Source organism: Podarcis filfolensis (genome assembly GCF_964270895.1).
Source record: "Podarcis filfolensis genome assembly, chromosome: 1".
Classification (NCBI taxonomy): Eukaryota; Metazoa; Chordata; class Lepidosauria; order Squamata; family Lacertidae; genus Podarcis; species Podarcis filfolensis.
In genome coordinates, this window is record NC_139604.1 from 41,776,204 (window position 1) to 41,796,479 (window position 20,276).

Genomic DNA, 20,276 nt, shown 5'->3' on the forward strand with positions numbered 1-20,276 from the left:
GCTTCAGGTTACAGACTCCGCTAACCCAGAAATAGTACCTCAGGTTAAGAACTTTGCTTCAGGATGAGAACAGAAATCACGCGGCAGCAGCACGAGGCCCCATTAGCTAAAGTGGCGCTTCAGGTTAAGAACAGTTTCAGGTTAAGAACGGACCTCCGGAACGAATTAAGTTCTTAACCTGAGGTACCACTGTACTGTGAAAACACAAAGTGATAAATTCCTGCTCTTCCAGAGTGGCGATACAGGCAATTTATCCTCTTCACACACTTACTGCAGTTAATAAGCTGATCCTAAACACAATATATAATATAGTTGCCAAGTTTATAAAGCTAAATGTTGACATTAAGAATTTGTTCTAGAAGAAAGACTGTTGACATAATTATTGTTCAGGCTGGGACTAGGCAGACGCAATTGAGTGTAGAAAAATATCATCACAGTTTATTAAATGCAGGTCCAATGCCATATATAATATGTATGTACTGTAACTCATACATTTTAAAACCTTAAAATCACTGTTGACAGTTTTCAGAGATTTCACTTTATAATGTACTCCCAACTGCTAAAATAATAGTAAGAAAAACAATCCAAACGGTTAATAGTTTTGCTCGCACACTAGCTTTTCTGAGCACATTTAAACAAACAATGTAATGAGAGGATGCTAGGCCCAGAGAGGATAAACCACATGTCTATCACCTAGTGGTATTGCTGGATATACAGGAAATGTTGAAATAAAGTGTGCATTATAAATATATTTATCATATCTTCACAATTTTTTATTATTATTATTTAAAAAACACACTCTTCCATCAAGGTATTTTAAAGACAGATTATGTAAGGTAAAGGTTAGGATGGCTTCCTGCCAATTGTTGCAGGTAAATACTGGGGGGGTTTATTTTGCCATGAATGTAGAAATGGCACTTGCCTCCCTGCCAAAAACATTGCAACTCACATATCTGAAAGCAGAATTGGCCACAGGAGGCACATTACTGTATAAGCCACCAAATTACTGCTCCAGTAGCTATAAAAACATAATTTAGTGGTCAATTTTTACTAACCAAGCTTGACTGACACTCTCAAAGAGTAGAACATTAATGAAGCAAATCATTACTGTTGCTTACTTTCTCTACTGCCTGATGCACTAATAGTTTGTTTTTCCATTTCCAGACAGACTTAAGCCCATAATCTTTCGCGTTCCTAAAGCAATGTAATCTTATTGGAGATAAGTCTTGCTCCTGCCAATGATCTAAACTTTATGCAAGGTCAAGTCACAAATCAATTCAAGTTGGTGGTCAAGAAATCAAATGGACACAAAACAGCTTACAATCATCTCAATAGTTGACAATGACTGAGAGCAACCTACATACTGTGCAGATATGGAAGGTTATACATGATCTATGGTTGCCGGTCATAAGTAGGAATACATACGGATTCTGAAAAAGTTTACTTAACTAAGTGGATGAAGTGTTTAGTCAAGGTGCTTCCTTAACTGACACAATTTCATTTGTTCTCATCTTATTTGTATGGGCACTACTAGCCTTGACTATTTCTCTCCTAAAAATTTTGGCCTAAGTTCCAATGAGCAGAACTATGCTCAGGGGATGCTCCTGCCCATTGAAGGAGAGCACAAATTTTCATGAATTTCTCCTTCAAATTTACATTTGATGGTCGGAAGATCACCCAGACCAGCATGTGACCTGCCAGTGGGGCCTATGGAGGAACTGCAAAAACCAGCTCCTCCCTTCCTTTGGTGGAAGGGCAACTCAGGATCCAAGCTACATACTACTGTATTCTAAGAGTGGAATGTACAAGTTCACAATGCCATTGAGAGTAGAGGTATAGGGAGGATTTGAACCACAACTTGTATTTTAGAGCATGTAGTTTAGAGCATGTAGGCTCATAGATACTACTTCAAAGTTTAGAAATTAGGTAGTGGGTATCCAACAAAGGCATTAAATAGACACATTGAAATTAATGTGCTGTCGTGTGTGTGTGTGTGTGTGTGTGTGTGTGTGTGTGTTTAAAACAGCCAATAGTCTTAAATTAATAAATGAAATCCATTGTTTAATTATTCTGAAAATATTTACTGGGTTGCACAGTACTGTTGTAGCACTATCGGTTTATATATGCAGTGCATCTTCCAGGTGATCACTCAGAAGCAATTCCCCTTATAGTCAACAGGGCTAACTTCCAAGTAGGTGTCTACAGGATTGCAATGTCAAGGTGGGATCCAGAGGTGCCCTTCTGCAAGTGGAAGTCCTCCTTGAGGAGCTGAATAGCCTTTTCCTGACTTAGTGCGAGATCCTTGTGCAAGAACTGAAATCCAGATAAGCTTCCATGTCAAGTTCACACAATGCCTTCAGCTGGCTCTAGCACAATAGTTGACGGAACAGCACCAATAGCAGAATTTCTGCTAGCAAATTTCTAGATCCAAGTCTTTCCCCACCATTTGAGCCCTCTGCCTTTTGTCTTACTGAAGACTGATAACTTATATGCACTCTTCCCATGTATTAGAATTCTCTGTAAACGAGAACCCATTCCACATAGTGTAGAATGAGTTTAACTTGTTAAAAAAACATGCACCACTGCAACATATTATTTCCATGCAGCCAGGGGACCTTTCTCTGAAGAGGAAAGCCTTGCATCACAAGCTCCAAATTACATACATGTGTTATTCTCTAGTCCACAATTACATGTGACAGGCATTCTACAATCAATCCTTTTGGTTTTTAAAAATAAGATCCTGTGTTTTTTCCTCCTCAGATGGGAAAGCAGCTTTGGGAACAAAGAGGGAGGGAGGGAGGGAGGAAATTAAGGACCTCCTTTTTCTTGGTCACAGACAGGTACATCCATAACGCTAGTCCTGATAGGGAAAATATATTGACTTCAATGAGAAATTGTGTACAAAAGTTTAGAAACTTTTTTCCTTCTCCATCATTGAATTCAGAGCACTCTATTGTTTTCAGCTTTTATATTTGGTTTGATACATTTTACAACTTTCGTTGAAACAACAGGAATTGAATTCTTTAGAAGATTCTTTAGATCAGTTTTTGTAGTTCATATTTATAAGGATTCTGATGTTAAGTTATACTTTTACATTAAGAGTTCTTCAAAAATTTGAATTAGGACACAGATATTTAAAACACAAGGCACCCAAACTCTTTCAAGGTCTTTCATATAGATAAGATGGCATATTATATAGTACTGAGTAGCCATAATAGCTTCTGAAATAATGAAGTTATTCAATAAATTAAATAATTTTCTGCTCTTTTGTTGTTATTCAAGTAGAGCTTAAGCATCATACAAGAGTAATCAGTACCTATTACAGGTAACTGCCGTATTTTACTTTTACATTTGAAAGTTTATACAAAATTAGGATTCACACAGACTTTTTACAGAATTTGAAAAGTATTTGTAAAAATGTCATCCAGCACTTAAGAAAATATGAAAGCTTAAAAAAACCAAAAAAACACTAGATCAGCATTCACTTCATTGATTGTATCAAGTAATTTCACCAACTGAGTTCTATAAGGCAGGTTGGTTTCTTAGAAGGACTGGGATTTCTTGTAGTAAAGTAGCTCTTTAATAAAACCGATTCAAGATTGGAACTGAGAAAGTGAGAGTGTATTTTTAAGTTTCAAAAGAACTGAAACAATTAAAGATTCAGAAGAGGCACTGAAACATGATTCCATAAGGACTTTCCAGGAGATTGTCTCTTCGCTGAGTTATTTTTCCATCTTGCACTATTGAAGAAATGGGGAAAGTATTATTAGTTTATTACATACAACATTCTGCATTTATTTGACTGGACTTTATAACCTACATTAACTAATCATGCTGCTATAGATTAAATAAACCTAAGGATCTGACTACATAGCAGCCTGTTCAGCATTTTAGTACATAAAGGAAGAAGCAGAAGGATTATTGGGAAATAAATGTATTTTAAATTACATTCATGCACTTACACCTGGACAAGCATATCTGGCAGTGAAGTACCTGTGATTATTAAGTCTTTTCTCATGGTTATCAAATTATTAAATCACATACATAATTTTGTTTTCATGTTTTCATGATTTTTGTATGCTTTTTAGACTGGCACACCACTTAATAAGAATTTTTTGAAATATTAAATGATAAATGTTTTTTATGCTAAATAAAACAAACAATGTAACATTAGAAACTTTACAAGTTAAACCACTATTAAAACTGATGCTCACAGATTCTCTGACGTTGTGCTGCTGCAATTGTTGTCATCAGTTGGCATACATAACCGGCTCTATAACATCTGTGCTTATTATTAACATTCCAAAAGTAAGGAGATGGGAACTGTTTCATGTTGATAACGTAATACATTTTTTTTTATAACTTAGATGTAACCCACAACTTTTTTTATAATTGTGCATACCTGTTGTCTAAGAACAGCAATTTTCTCCATCTTCTTGCGAAACACTGTGCATGGCAATGAGACTTTCACATTGCTCACTTTCGTCAGATGTTCTACAAAATGATACAGATTGTGAAATTTGTATTTATACACAGCATTATGAAAAGCAGACAGGCACATCTATAATGCTAGTCCTGATAGGGAAAATATCTTGACTTCGACGAGAAATTGTCATGCACAGCATTTTGTTTAGAACCCTTTTACATTCTTCACTCCACGTTTGTTGGCTCTAAAATTAAATTGATAACTAAAATGTGTACTAAGGAAAAGTATGTTTATAAAAAAAGAACAGTTTAATTATCAGATCATTTTGATAGTTGTTTATTTGTCAGGGGTTACTTTGTAAAAAATATAAATGATTTGTACTTTTTTATATACATAGTTTTCCTCAATGTCCTTGCTAAGTTTTATGTTAAGAATTATTTGTGCCTTGATTATCTGTAAAATGAGCAATTCAAAGACTGTCAGTGGAACAATGTTTTCCCAAACTAGAATACTGTTGAGAAAAGTATGCTGTAATAAGAGAGTAATAATTTAAGAATTTAGAACAATGTCCAATGAGAACAAATATTTCAGACAGTTGAAACCAGATCATGCAAACTAATCAAAGTCGTGTAGATGAAGTTTCATGCTCCTTACATAGCTGTGTAGAAGGGGGAATTTCAACTCATGCAAAATACATCTGTTTATATTCTCCGTACTGTAAAACTATTAAAAGTGCAGGTGCCCTAACTGCCTTTTCACCTGCCCACCCCCATCAACAGTGGCAAAACAAAGGAATAATAAAGATATGCATCAAAAGAAGTCCATGTAGGAATGGAAAGAGATAAAGCTGTAAAGAAATGATCCCACCTCTGAATACGGTGTTTTCTGCAAATGAATACAAAAACTCTTCTAATTCCCACCATCACTGGATCCCAGTTGTTGTAGTGACATAAGAGAGTTGCAATGAAAAATGAAAAGAATACAGGGATTGCCCCGGCAAAAAATAACCAAGAAAATTGGACCTGAAATTAGAACAAGGATAGCATTTTGCTTTTAAAATATCAATTTGCTATTCCACCAATAGTAAAAGTGGAGTAAAGGAAGAAGGTATTTGGTCATTACAGAAATCTTGGAAAACATTTTCCTAGATGGAGTAGATCTGTGTAAGGTTTTAAAACACAGCAATAGGAGTAGCCATCTCATATTGGCACTTTATTTGGAACGGCTGCCAATGTTATCACATACACTATTTATATGCAAGTAAATGAAGTTACTCAGTTTACAAAATCAGAAGCCCAAGTGTTTCAGTCAACTAATTTTTACTCATATTTGATTAAAAGTTGGACTCATCAATTTTTTAAAAAAATATTGGTTGCATCCCAAAAGGTTGAAAGGCTGTTTCACACAATTAGTTTTCTTCCTTCTCCTCTAAAAAGTAAAGGTAAAGGACCCCTGACAGTTAAGTCCAGTCGCAAACGACTCTAGGGTTGCGGTGCTCATCTCGCTTTACAGGCCGAGGGAGCCAGCGTTTGTCCACAGACAGTTTTCCGGGTCATGTGGCCAGCATGACTAACTGCTTCTGGCGCAGCGGAACACCAAAACCAGAGTGCATGGAAACGCTGTTTACCTTCCTGCCAGAGCGGTACCTATTTATCTACTTGCACTTTGGCGTGCTTTTGAATTGCTAGGTTGGCAGGAGCTGGGACTGAGCAATGAGAGCTCACCCCGTTGCAGGGATTCGAACTGCTGACCTTCTGATCGGCAAGCCCAAGAGGCTCAGTGGTTAAGATCCCTCCAAATGTCTCAACTGAGGCACATGGGTCCCGTTTCAACAGCTTGGGTTGTGTCATGGGGAGCTGCAGCTGGACCAGGAACTGCTCCCAAATCAGCCACGAGAAGATTGGAAGCTTTTGCTTCCAGTTTTGATTTACCAAAGTTAAACTTCAGTTAATTTCAACTATGGTTGTTGAATCAAGCCAGATTCCTAGCCCGTTCCAATCTCCTCTCCTTGCTGGAGCAGAGAAGAAAGAGTGTGCAAGCCTTAAGCTTGCTGCAGCTCATTCCTGGAACAATAAACTGCATTTCACTAATACGTCCAAACACAGCCACTGTGAAGAAGAAAGAGTTTTGTGCCAATTTTCCACCCAGGCATCCATCTTTCTTTGTTGCTGCTTCCTTCTTGCTAGGTACATCGTGCAATGCCAAGAGTTTGCTACTGCCACCTAGCTCCACAGAGCCATAAGTGGGAAAACCTGTTTTGTAGTTCATGGACCTTAAAACCAGTGGGTAGGGGAAAGGTAAAAAACAAAGGAAGAAACATTGTATACTAGGGATCAGAAGCATTTCAGCATTGGATACAGCAGAAAGAAGCGTGAATTATTTAATTTGTGGGTCTGAATTGTGCAAGTTATTTGGACATCAATCCAAAGCCTTTGTTAGCAGCTGAGACTAGTAGCTGCATCAAATGCTAATCTCACACTATATTGGAAATGTCTCACTTTAGAATGAAAGTGTCACAACGAGGGCAAATTCTACCAGCATTAAAAATGAATATGAAAACGAGACAACACTTCCACTGTGACAGGCTAAAATACAACCTGCCATATGCTTCATTCATCAAGTAATTTAGGTATTTCTCATGCCATCTACTTAAACAGTTTTCCTGCTGTGTCCCTGACATACTGATAGAGTATTTTCATTTGTCAAAATACCCATGTTCCTATAGGATCTCTGCACCTCTACTTGAAAAACAGCAACAACTACCTGGATTCAATAAAATCCTTCCTGCTGTAGAATTAAACCTGAACTGTATCTAAAAGTAATCTTATTTCTGACAGCTGGTAACTTAACTCAACTTATTGTTCATGGACAAATACCCCTAATTACTATAGCACCATTTCTTATTCTGTTCAGCAATGAGGGATAAAGTCAAAGCATGTTTCCAGCAAGGCTTTCATTGGCAACTACAAGAGCAAGCATGCCTAAATCCTCTGCAATAACATGATAGCTTGACCGTGATGGAGACATGTTGCAATGCGGACATGCACTTTTAACTCCTTTTATTTTAACTAGAACCACCAACATTCTTGGGTTTTCTATGAAAAGTCAAACCTTTGAAGACCTTTGAGCAGGCATAGGCAAACCCGACCCTCCAGATGTTTTGGAACTACAACTCCTATCATCCCTGACCACTGGTCCTGTTAGCTAGGGATGATGGAAGTTGTAGTCCCAAAACATCTGGAGGGCTGAGTTTGCCTATGCCTGCCTTTGAGGCTTCTAAACCCATACAAAATTATACAGCCCTTCTACCCACGTAATCAGGATCTAATTCCTATAATACAGAATTCTAGCAAGTTAGGAAACGTCTTTTATTTGTAGAAGGTATATAAAGACTCAAAAGCTTAATCACTGGTTCAGTGACCAAGCAGGTTCCATGCCCTTGTGCAGAGAGGCTGAGAAAGAGACAACAGAGCTCCATTTCCCTGCTCTGCAAATGCAGGCACCAAGAAACCTGGAAAATGGGTGGCCCATGTGTGTCTCCCGCATTCTCATGAAGCCCTTGCTCTGTCAAGAAATATGAGCTTGGAAGACAATGGGAGGCATGCACAGACATCTCATGTCCTGGATTGCCCTGTTGTCTAGATAGGTGGGGAAGGAAGGAACAGGCCTCTGTTATGCCCTATGTGATCAGTGAGCTTGCAAGGATCGTGCCCATTACATCCCCCCCTCCATTTTTTAAAAAAGCCACCCACTTATTTCACCTTATAAAAAGAGAAGGTTGCATTTAAGGTAGTGAACATTAAATGATATTGCTGGAGAAGCAAAAGCAGTCACTTGCAATTAAGTACAACTTATTCCTCCCTACCACAGCTATTTTAATTCTCCCTAGTCATGTGACATTGCTAAGAGTCCTAACCAGGGCAGTTCTTACAATTGTCATTAATAATAATAAAAATAATAAAATACATTACCTTTTGCATGCACATATCGGCTATTATGGACAGAGGTATTGTAAGGCTCAGAGCAAGTGTGCCTATCAGTGATGAGGTAAGAAAACAGCCCCTAAGAAAATGTTAAAATATAAAACACTTGAGTTTAAAAACTAAACAGGGGAAGTGTAGAAGCAAGTTTCATTGTTGTATACACCATGGATAAGCATAATTTGTGGACCTGTTGTGGCCTGCTAAACACATTTCTGAAAGCCAAAGCACTTGGAAAACGGATAATAATACAAAGAAACTCTAAATATAAATATTTCTAACCTTACTTAGCTGAGGAGACAAAACTGAGAACACAAACTGCACCAAGATCAGAAGACAAATAGAGAAAGACCAGCTCAATAGTTTCACACATACCCTACACCTCAAGTCTCATGGTTTTTAAATTTAACTAACAAATTCCAGGTTTTTACTTTTGAAATTATCTATTTTTCAAAAATAAATAAATATCATAATTCCCAGCTGTGGCCCAACTCAAGTAGTGTTAATATGTATAATGTATTTCCAATCCAACACTAGTCCTACAGGAAAGAAAGTCTTTCACTGGACTACCAATTGCAGTTCACTCAATGATTCCAGAATCAAGTGAGGACTCACACATCTTTATGAGACATCATCAATTAACTAATGCATCTCACTACTATTTACCTGCATCATCTGTATTCAATACAAACCAAATCACTATAGACAGTCCACACATTTGACTTTTCTTTATCAAGTGATTCATCAAGTAGTCAGAGACTAACACTGTAATTCTAAGTGTGTCTATTTGAAAGTAGGCCCTACCAAGGACAAGGAAAATGGGTATAGGTTTGCAGCCTAAGTGAACATGGATACCAAGACCTTGATCCTCCAAACTGGACATTCACAATTTGATTCAAAGGAAACTATTTTAGGTAATCAAAAAGCCATTGCAGTATTCAGCCCCTTGATACCTACTCAGGGTTGATGATCACAGAAAAATTATGCAACACTGTCTACATATAACAGATAAGATTCAAAGCTGCACATGAACACAGAGCACCTACATATTTCCCTCTATTTCTCCATGAAGCTCCTCTTCTCTCCCATTGCTACCACCTAGAACCTTTTCCCAGCCAAGAACTGAGACTTCTTGGCAATGAGACTGGGCAGGAGAATGAGAACTGAACTGCATATGCTGCTGTCGCAGCACTGACATGTACCCGGTTTAATTCACAGTACTTTTGCAGACTCAGATGGCTTCTTAAAGAGAGAAAGAGTGCACATTTCACAGCGTTGTGCTGGAAGCTTCCCAACTGGCTGTTGGGGAACTCTGGCAATAGCCTGGGGGTCAATGGTCACTTGCTCTGGACAAGCAGAGCCCTGCCTTAATAAGCTAATATATACACTAGCAGAGTGCACCTGCCTTTGCTACTCTGGTTGCATGAGTAAGAAAGAAAGAGAGGATTTAGCTCTTAAGCACAGCCTTGCATGACTTGTAAGCTGAGTCCCAAGTGGCTGCAAACAAGCCGGGATTCATACATCACCTTTAAACTCTGGTTCAAAGCTAGCGCCTAACCTTGATTTGTTTGTAAGACCTTAACCATAGTTCCCAAATTGCACATCATGGGAAGCTACATACTTGTTTGCTTTGCAACTCATGTGAAAGGGGGAGGGGAGGCAGGTAGATGCAGCTCATGCCTATCATGGCTTATTGAGCCAGGAATTTCAGCGCTGCATTACATACAGTGTCTTTCTTCCACTTAATGAAATTTAATGCTTCTTGTTGATGACAAAAGATATCTGTGTCGATAACTTTTAACACAGTATTTTGCAATAACCAATGCCCTGTAAAAAACAGTCCTAGCTCTTTCGGTAAAATGCAGCCTCATTTGTTGACTCCTTAATAGCTACCTGATATTAATATGAAACAATGAATCAGAGCTAGGCACATACCACAGCCAGAGAAATTCAGACAGGACGGTTCCAACAAGGCCATTGATGACAATGCACATAAGGACTAATTTACTGGGAAATTCAAAGTTCTCAAATCCAGTATAATGGAGTAAAAAGAAACCTGGCCAAAGCAGCAGCAAATTAAACAAACCAACAAAACCTGCAAAAACCCAGAATAATAAAGTGTTAGCAACAAAGCCAAAATAATTAAGCGTATCTCTACAGTAGTGAACGTCTCTTGAACTTCACTACTTCTCTAGTATATATGTATGTCAGACTCTTTACAGAATTCATTTGGTAGATAATCGTCACATCAAATTCACAGGATTAATTTCAAAAAAATTTAATAATAATATTGCTAGGATAGTCCTCTAACCTGGAATTAGATACTTTATTTATTAAAATAGGTATACCCTCACTGTTTGATTAAACCACATCGCTAGCAGTGTGTGCTAGAACAAGAGGAGATACTTATGGGTAGGGTATCCTTTCTACTATGGGCAGAAAAGACACCCTAAGACTGTACCTGGTCTAGAGGAGCTGTATAAGCATTTCATGAAAATTCACACAATTCAATTTCCTGTCTACATTTGCCCTTAAGGTTTCTTAAAGGAAAAGGCAGTGACAATTCTGCTCTCTTCTGGGTCCAAAAGGACCTGCGTATCAGCGATCGCGCATCAAGTGGATGTGCCTAAAACGGTTGCTGCCTGTACATTTTTACAAAACTGGATCCTAGTGAGCAAGACTTGGTAACAGAAAATAGTATTGTTTCAAGTTCTGTTCTTACCAAAAAACATTGGTATATCAAGTTTGTCTTCTCTGTCTACTTTTCGTTTTATCATGACTATGTAGATTGCATAAAGCATAGCTCCCACAAGAGACCACAAGGACCCTGTAGATTGGGGGTGGGGAGAAGAAAGCCACACAACTTGTGTTAAAATAAAAGTATTAATTGCTATACTATGGACTGCATTTCTTACAAGTTGACATGCTGTTAAGATGTTTCATTTATACTCAAACAAACAAACCATATGAAGCAAAAAGGGAAAGCATTGCAAAACAACATCAAAGGGTGACAGCCTAATCTAATCCTGAGCAGAATGGATCTTCCTCTACTTCCGACTACAGTTCCCTATGTGGCCCCACACCATCTGTTCTAGAGCGCTCCCCAAAATAATCTAGAATAGAGAGGATGCAAGGGACTAAAGCTGGGAGAAGGAGAATTCCCATTCCATTCAGAGACATTCCCTTGGAGGACAGTGGATATCATCTAAAGCAGTGGTGGCCAAACTTGGCACTCCAGCTGTTTTGGGACTACAGTTCCAACCATCCCTGACCACTGGTCCTGTTAGCTAGGGATGATGGGCGTTGTAGTCTCAAAACAGCTGGAGGGCCAAGTTTGGCCACCACTGATCTAAATTATTTGATAAAGAAAGTGCTTCTTCTACAACTGCAATCCGTACATGATATTACGATTAAAAAATTATTGTATTTTCTTGTAGTTCCTGTCTCAAGAATGTACAGTAATGTCTACTCAGATATTTCAATAAACAATAATTAGATTTTTTTGGGAAATGTACCTATTGTATCTCTTCCAGCAGATTTCTCAGACCCAGACAGATTCACAAGGACAACGCCTCCAATGCTATTTGAGAAATAAAGTATTATAGTTCAAGCTGAGTTTAGTAAGACATTTTGCGTGGAAATCACTTAAAAGTATTGCCTATCTATAATTATGGGCTAAGTATATTAATATTTTGTATTCCTTCTTTGCTATGTCACTCAGAATTATATAAACCAGGATTAACAATGCTTTGAAAAGCAAAGCATCATAATGGTTCAGATAATCAACAACAAATATAATTTTCTTATATTTCTTGTTTATAGAAAGTATACACATATATCTGAAAGTGTAGAGAAGCCCTTAGGATGAAGTATAAGCTATTTTAATATGTGAACATTTTCATAACTAAGTACACTAGACAATCCAAATGCCCTATGGAAAAGTTAATATTTGATAATTTCACACAGTCATCTGATTTAACAAGGTTCACCTGGCCATAGTAACACAAAGCAACTCAGGTTAGGACTCAGTGACAATTCTAATCCTGTATTACATGTTGCAAAATGGGGCTATGAGCAATTATTGGCAGACCAACTTCCAGAACAGGAGCAACATTTGAGCAGGTATTCTGCAAACTTATTTCCCCTACAGCTGTTCAAGATCTGCTGCATCTAAAAATAGTGACAAAACCTCCACTACTAAATCCAGCTATCTAGAAGAATGTAAGAAAATTCAAGCCTGTAGGAGAGAAGAAAATTGGAGATTAAGGAGTCTATATTCTTACCTTAAAATGACAGCTAACAATTTTGAAAGGGTAAACCTATCACCACTGTTACTTGGAAACACTGCAGCTAGGATTAAGGTAAATAATCCTGTGAAAAGAAAGAATTTAAGATTTGTGGGGGGGAAACATTGAATACACAATACAAAGAAATACTGTAACCACTTTACCAGATGAAAACACACTGAAAAACATGTTGAAGAAAATTGATTGGGATCCAAAGTAAGTTAGTCTCACTTAGGCCCCACTGAAAAGAAATGTAGAAAAGTTAACCAACTGAAGTTTCATTAATTTCAGTGGAATCTAGCTGTTACTAACTTACATCCTATACCTTTTTAAAAGGAGGCTCTTTTGGGGGGGATGTTATTGGATTATTTTAATTTTTGATGTTATATATTGTGATTTTTATTGTGAACCGCCCTGAGACCTCCGGGTATAGGGTGGTATATAAATTTCAATGAATGAATGAATGAATGTTATTAACCATGTGTACTCAGAAGTAAGTCCCACTAAATTAAACGGGGCTTAGTTCCAGGTAAGTGAGGTTAGGACTGCAGCCCTAGCTCCTTATACCCAGGAGTAAGCGCCACTAAATTAAATAGGACTAACTTCTGAGTAGACATGGTTAAGACCACAGTGGTAGCCTGGGTCTAACACAATGGCAATAACCAATATTATTCTCAGAGGAGACTCTACAAAATCAACAGACTTAATTAAGTTATGTCTATTGATTTCAATAGGTCTAATACTATGGCTAATATTGAATATCACAAAATACCCCCTAAATTAATAGCACATATTTTTTACCAAATTAAACAGAAAATGATTTTAATTTTTAAAATATAGCACCACTGCTTTTAAAATAATCTAAGGAGAGCAAATATTTATATGGTATGAGTTAAACTGAAACTATTTGAAATTATTATTTTTTAAATAAACCACTTTGTTTCAAAGTTTTATTTACTAAGACTTTCCCTATTAGCACAATTAATTATTTAGCGTCCAGATTGCATGACTACATGAGGTGGTTTCTCTAATAAGTATTTAATCCTTTAGCTCTTACTAGGTTCATGTACAATAAAGATTATTTGTTATCGAGGTCCTTTGTTCATGTTGCCTTTTCATGCTGAGCCAATACTGAGTTACCAGTGGGTGGGGGACTGTTCAGAACATAACCAGAATCCCCTCCTACTCAGCATTTTAAAAATGATTCGTTGTTATCAAAATGTGCATCCCAACTTTCTAGAAAACATTCAGGGCATCTTTTAAAGAATAGCAACGAAATAAATTGTTAGAGGAAATTCTGTTTACTTGATCTGGGCTTGTAGAAATACAATTTGAGCGTGGGACATGGTTGGTTTTTTAACAGAAAAAGACACTTGAAGTTCGGGGGGGGGGGGAGAAAGAAAGAAAGAAAGAAAATTATCAGGTATAGTTTTGCAACCAAAAATATAGAATAATGTCCTTCTTAAAACATGCAATGAGTTGGATCAAGCTTATTGAATTGTAGTTGCTAAAATTAAGTGTATCAACAGTCTTTTCTATAAGTTTCACTTCTTACCAGATGTTGAAGACAGAATATTAACGATGGCCACTTGGGTGTCCGAAAGCGCTTCTTGATAAGAGAAGTTTGCCAAGAACCACTAGGAGATTAAACAACATGCGTTAGTTTTAAAAAGTTAGAAGAAACTCACAAACCATTAAAAATAAACCCAAAAGGTTAATCAGGTCTTTGCCTATATAGTGAGAGCATGCTTGGGAGGTAGGAGAGATTCAATTTATATTAAGAGGAAATGAAAGGCTTAGGCAGTTAGATGAAAAAATAATTTGGGTTATTTATATACCAAGTGTGAAATCCAATGGTGTGTGCACAAGCAGGACAGACTTCTGCTCATGCAATGGGAATTCACATTTCACTCCATCCTCCTAAATCTACTCCAGAGGATCCCCAATCCTCCGGAGCAGATGGAGGGCGTGGGTGGAGGAGAGGAAGCTCTGTTGCACAAGTGACGAACTGCTCATACGATGTTGAATTTTGTCGTAATGGTTTGCAGCTGCTAAGAAAAGCAGATAAACATTCTAGAAGAAACAATGATTGTTCACATACTTTCAGACACTTAGTTGTTGCTTTGAAAACACCTTGAACACAATGGACATATAAAATGCTTGGAACTATCAAAATACCAACATATTAGTTCCAAACCTGAAAGAGAAAATTATGCTCAAAGTTCATTCATTTCAATTGGACTTAAGTCTCATGGGACAAATTAAGCCATGATTAAATTAAGGGCTGTTAACTTTCTCAGGACTGAGGCCACTATATTTCTCCGTGGTTCAAAAGAAACATTGCATACATATCACATCACATGCTATTTGTTGAAAACAATGAAAGAAATGATTGTCCCATGGCTCTCAAGTTCCTCTTTGGAAACTGCTAGACATATTTCCCAACTTTACCAGATAAAGTCATATGAAATAAGTTAAGTAACAACAAATCAAGTCTGCAAATATACATCCTAATTCTAAATACTATATATAAATACTAAAATCAACTAAATGTACATATAAATGTCTAATACACTTCGAAACTAAATGCAACACTGCTTTAGATCCAAAAGGTCACAAGAGTCTGTCCCACCAATCTATAAAGCTAATAATTTTTAACACCGCTGTGCTAGTGGTGAAATGGAAAATACTTCAATGTCTCTTTTATCTTTAAATTCAAAACCATCATCTAGAATGTAAGATGCAGTAGATTTTTTTTTTATTTCAAAATCTGGCTAGAGATAAAGTATTATAGCTGGAACTTTAATCTGCCTGATTGGTGGCGGCCAATTTTAATCAGTGTTGGTAAATGGAACTGAAAGTGAAAATCATATTTTTTGAAGCTCTTTTCATTTGGGTGAATTATTGCAACAGAGAATGAAAATATTAAAGATAGCCTTTACTTTTAATAATAAATGACAGCTTCTGCTTATTAAATTGTAAACTCTCTCACCTGCAATAAGTCACCTGTAGTGAAGTCTTTTGTAAACAACCACAATTAAAGTCAATCAGTTATAAGCAATTAATTAATGAGCAGACAGCCCCCAAAGATAATCCCTTTCTCTAAATGGCATGAACAAAATATAATGACCAGCTCAACACCCAAAATGATCCATTCTATTTTTAGTCAAGCCTTCAAAAATAAAAATATAAATAATAGGGCAAAAAGAATACAAAATAACCAACTTCCCAATAATATATATTTAGAAACAATACTTAATAAAAAATAGGTGACATACCACAAAGCAAAAGAAAAAGCTGATTTTGGCTACTTGAGATGCGGTAAGCTTCCCTACAGCTTTTAATATTGAATCCTGTTCCTTAACTGTTGGATAAGACATACGAGACAGCTTTGCTTCCAATGCATGGCTTGATGGGAGTTGTCGAATCTCCATAATATTACTGAACCTTACACGAGGCTTTTTGGGAGCTTTAGGGGGGAAAAGAGTGGTGCAGGTCATTATTATACGTAGCAGATTGGAACAAAAATAATAATCCTCAAGATAAGGCCAAGACTCCCAAATTGCAATTCAGAGTATGAACCCATGTTTAACTACTTGCACAGTTAGTTTTATGAGAGCAAAATGGTTTGTGTGTGTCAGGAACATGGACTATCCATTTGGCGCAAAAGAAGAGATGTAATTGAAAATTATGGCTTTAAGAGTTTCTATTGCCATTAAACATATTCACTGTATTTAAGGAACGGGCCAGGCTTCCTCAGTTTGGGTGCAGCTACTTCTCTTTTATGGAAGATGCCTTCCATAAACATGTTCTCAGAAGAAGGGCAAAGTTAAGTATTTAATATTACAACTTTGTCTTTAAGCTAGTTTAAGTATGGCTACTACACCATCTTGTGGTAAAACCAACCAAAGGCTTAGAACAGCCATTGGTTACAAAATCCTGTTAGTCTATTTCTAGGCCTATGTACTTGTTTCTTAGAGAAACTGATCTACAGCAAAGATGATTTCCCAGGCTTCAACTGAACTGTGTTGTTCAACTTTCATTCATCACATACAGATCAATGCATGTAAAAGGAACCAACATAATCTCAGGACTAAATCCACATTGCAATACACTAGGGGGCACATATAGAATCGATATTAGAACACACTATTGTATTTTGAGGCTGCAGTAATGCCTCTGGCAGCAATTGGCTAAACCTGTCATGTCGTAGGATGTTCACATTACAATGGTTTGGCCACCTTGTAATAAATACAAGATCAAATTGTGCAACAAAGAGAAAGAGGCCCACCTTGCACATAATGGCCAATCATTGTGTGATGTCCAAGTGGGGGATTTGTTTTGCTCAAGCAAGCTATGGATGTTAACCAGCAGCAAACTTTGATTTGAGTGAAACAAACCACAACCACCAGTTCAGACATAGCGCTAAATCGGGGATTGTGGTATGTTTCTGCCATTAGCTAGAGGGGAGAAGTGAAGTGGAAGCCTTCTGTGGGTTTATGAAAAACTATTAACTATGGCTTACCATAACATGCAGCCAATTTGTGCCAACATGCAAAAATAGCAAGCTGCATTTGCTAACTTTCAGTTTCCCAAAATTATAATGAGCTACATTTTTTCAAAATTCCACTGAATTTTGAAAAGTTCACTGAATTTGTGAAATTACACAAAAAATATTAAACTTGGGATATGCTCCCTTCTCCAATGCAGTGTTTGTCAATTGTTCATTTTAGCATTTGCCTTCTGCATGAAGTCCAAACATTGATGTAATTGTCAATTCTCTGATTTTTTAAAAAAATTAAAAGTAAAAAAGCATCTTAACTGATTATCTCTATTTTACTACTGAGCATCTTTACCTGTTACCATATTTACAAAATACTGTACTTCAGGCCATGTGGGTACACAGGTTTTTAGGTACCACAGGAAAAGTTGCTTTCATACTTTCAACATGACATAAATATTTATAAGTTGATACAGAAAACTATATTTTGACATTTTGAAGCATTTACTTACTTTTTTCAGTGTCACTGTTAGTGTTGCTACATTTTTCACTTGGCAAGTCATGAAACTTTACAGGAACGTATAATGGTTCACTCTGAAATGCAACATAATGAGTTCCCAGTTATCATAAGATATAAAAAACACACACCCAAATAATAATAAAAAATCCCCCCCAAAATAAAATTTACTAACAGTGAATCCTATGTATGTTTACTGAGTACATGCGGACATAAACTGATTTAATGTATACTGCAATATACAAATACAAAACAATATACAAAACAGCTGGACCAACTGCAAGGTAAATGTGTACAAGTTGCTAACTTGCGATAAAACTGTTAACCAAAAACAGCAAGAAGGAACATATGATGAGAAGAAATTGAGCTGCATTTCACCATTTAAGGTAAATAAAACATCCTATTGTGTATCCCTCCTTCTTTAAATGAAATATGTGGGAGAATTCAAATACTTGTTCTGATATTTCCAGTAGCAGAGTACCACATTCCCTTGGATTGATGGATTAACGGCTTTAACTCTAATTGGTGGTTTGTTTTTTTAGGTAAGTTTCCTGTATTAGAATAAATATCTGGTTTGAAGTAAACTAGGCATAGGTAATAATATTAATGTTGGCTAGATGGATAACCACTGAATTCAGCCAAATAACAAACAAACAACAAAAATGCAAGTATTTCAACTTTGCCTTTTTTTGCTCCTTATTGTCACTAATGAGTTTCCGTGGAAGGACAGATAATATGCTTAACTACGTGTTTTGAAGGTGGCCTTATAGATTCTACTGTTTTGGATATTCAGCCACAACTTAATGAGAGAGTGCCTATAGAATATAGGCTACAGTTGCAGACAATTAAGATACTGCAACATGGCCATAGAAATCTTCCACCTGGGCACTTCACTGCTTTTTATACCTGCTGCAGATTCTTCATATTGAAAAAATAAGGCTGTGTGTGTATATCTTTATCTTGCATTACATGATGGCATTTTAGGCAAACAGTGTTTAACTATAACCGAAACAGAAGTAAGCAAATTAGTGACTGAAGTGCTTGAACCACATGTATTTAAAAATTCCATGGGCCAAGCATAACATTCCCTAGTAAATAAGGTTCATTTTTGCTCACATGCCATATATGTTTACTTTCCCTAATCCAGTTCCTATTTAAAATGGCATTATTCAGAGCTCTGTGTTTATTTTCAGTACTAATTAAAAACAGACAAGACACGAATAGCTATTACCACACAGTAGTAGATGGCAGGGAGGGGCAGCAGCACCCATCTGGGAGGTAGGTCACTGCTGCTTCCTGGGATGGAGAGTGGGAGGTACAAGACGGTGGGGAGGTTGGTGCTGTGCAAATGGATCCACAGAGAGGTCAGGTAAGAACCCCGCTGTCCCACCCTGCTGTCTGCTACTGTTGCCACACAGAACATTACAATCACTTAAATGAGAGAGAACTTACCAAAGAACTATTTACAGTATTGTCAGTTGTACAGGCTGCAAAATAGCCTTCAGCATCTGCAAACTAAACATTTAAAATTCAGCTGAGACATTACAATGAATGTGTAGAGTAAAAACAACACATTCCACACTGAAGTTAAAAAAAAAAAGGTGAAGGACCCCTGGACAGTTAAGTCTAGTCAAAGGCAACTATGGGGTTGCAGAGCTCATCTTGCTTTCAGGCTGAGGAAGCCGGCGTTTGTCCACAGACAGCTTTCCAGGTCAGGTGGCCAGCATAACTAAACAACTTCTGGTGCAACGGGACACCGTGATGGAAGCCAGAGCGCATGGAAACATTGTTTACCTTGCCGCCACAGCGGTACCTATTTATCTACTTGCACTGGCATGCTTTTGAACTGCTAGGTTTGGCAGGAGCTGGGACAGAGCAACGGGAGCTCACACTGATGACACTGTGGTCAATAACTTCAGGGGAGATGGGACTCAGGAAGACTAGCCCACTGGTGAATAACAAACAGATCCATCTCCATTCTTGTGCCTTGGCTTGCTGCTAGGCTAGTTTCAAGCTGCTGCAGCTTCAAAGCCAAGTCTATTCTGGCATGAAGCCTATTCCAAGAAAGGGCTAGAGAAACACGTTAGTTCTACAAAACCAGTGTGATAGGGTTCTCTTGATTAAACGGACTGCCAACCACCAGCTGTATGATTTCCCCAGATAGCCTCTTTTCTGGAATAGGCTTAATAGCAGCCAAACTTATGGTCAGTCGAAAACAAATTTAAAAAATTCATTAGATTATCCAGGAATTAGTTGGCAGCCTGAATTAACTTTAGTCCAGCAGCTATACAAAATAACTAGTTTTATAAAACATTAAAGTTTTCTGTTTGAACAGTTCCTCTTCAAACAACTTAAGAGCTAACTGTAGGTAGTCAAACTTTCACAAGATCACTCTGCAATCTCAGACCTTATAAGTAATATTTGGGAACCACAAACCAGAACTGAGGAAGAGGGCTTTTGAAGTCCTTGTTTACCTAAAACTTTCACACTGTACCCTTTACTATTCTGTCCAGCAGCCCTCAAAGTGGAGGGGAATAGGAAAACAACACAGCATCTATCATTTTCC

The 20,276-nt window shown here is 37.3% G+C and overlaps 1 protein-coding gene across 6 annotated transcripts in view; it reads right to left on the reverse strand.

Annotated features, from left to right (window-relative positions):
* Positions 1 to 416: 416 nt before the first annotated feature.
* Positions 417 to 20,276, reverse strand: part of SLC35F5 (solute carrier family 35 member F5) — a 31,094-nt gene continuing 11,234 nt past the window's right edge. For 4 of the 6 annotated variants that reach the window (XM_083582482.1, XM_083582484.1, XM_083582485.1 and 1 more), the window contains 12 exons: positions 19,163 to 19,225; positions 17,706 to 17,787; positions 15,971 to 16,161; positions 14,248 to 14,329; positions 12,690 to 12,777; positions 11,922 to 11,986; positions 11,129 to 11,233; positions 10,342 to 10,501; positions 8,398 to 8,488; positions 5,294 to 5,448; positions 4,403 to 4,494; positions 417 to 3,740 (listed from right to left, as the gene is read on the reverse strand). In XM_083582482.1, the coding sequence (XP_083438608.1) occupies positions 4,410 to 4,494; positions 5,294 to 5,448; positions 8,398 to 8,488; positions 10,342 to 10,501; positions 11,129 to 11,233; positions 11,922 to 11,986; positions 12,690 to 12,777; positions 14,248 to 14,329; positions 15,971 to 16,161; positions 17,706 to 17,787; positions 19,163 to 19,225 (1,167 nt within the window). In that variant the 3' untranslated portion in view covers positions 417 to 3,740; positions 4,403 to 4,409. The remainder of the gene's footprint in view (positions 3,741 to 4,402; positions 4,495 to 5,293; positions 5,449 to 8,397; positions 8,489 to 10,341; positions 10,502 to 11,128; positions 11,234 to 11,921; positions 11,987 to 12,689; positions 12,778 to 14,247; positions 14,330 to 15,970; positions 16,162 to 17,705; positions 17,788 to 19,162; positions 19,226 to 20,276) is intronic. The other 2 variants (XR_014540984.1, XR_014540985.1) reach the window with 1 other exon arrangement.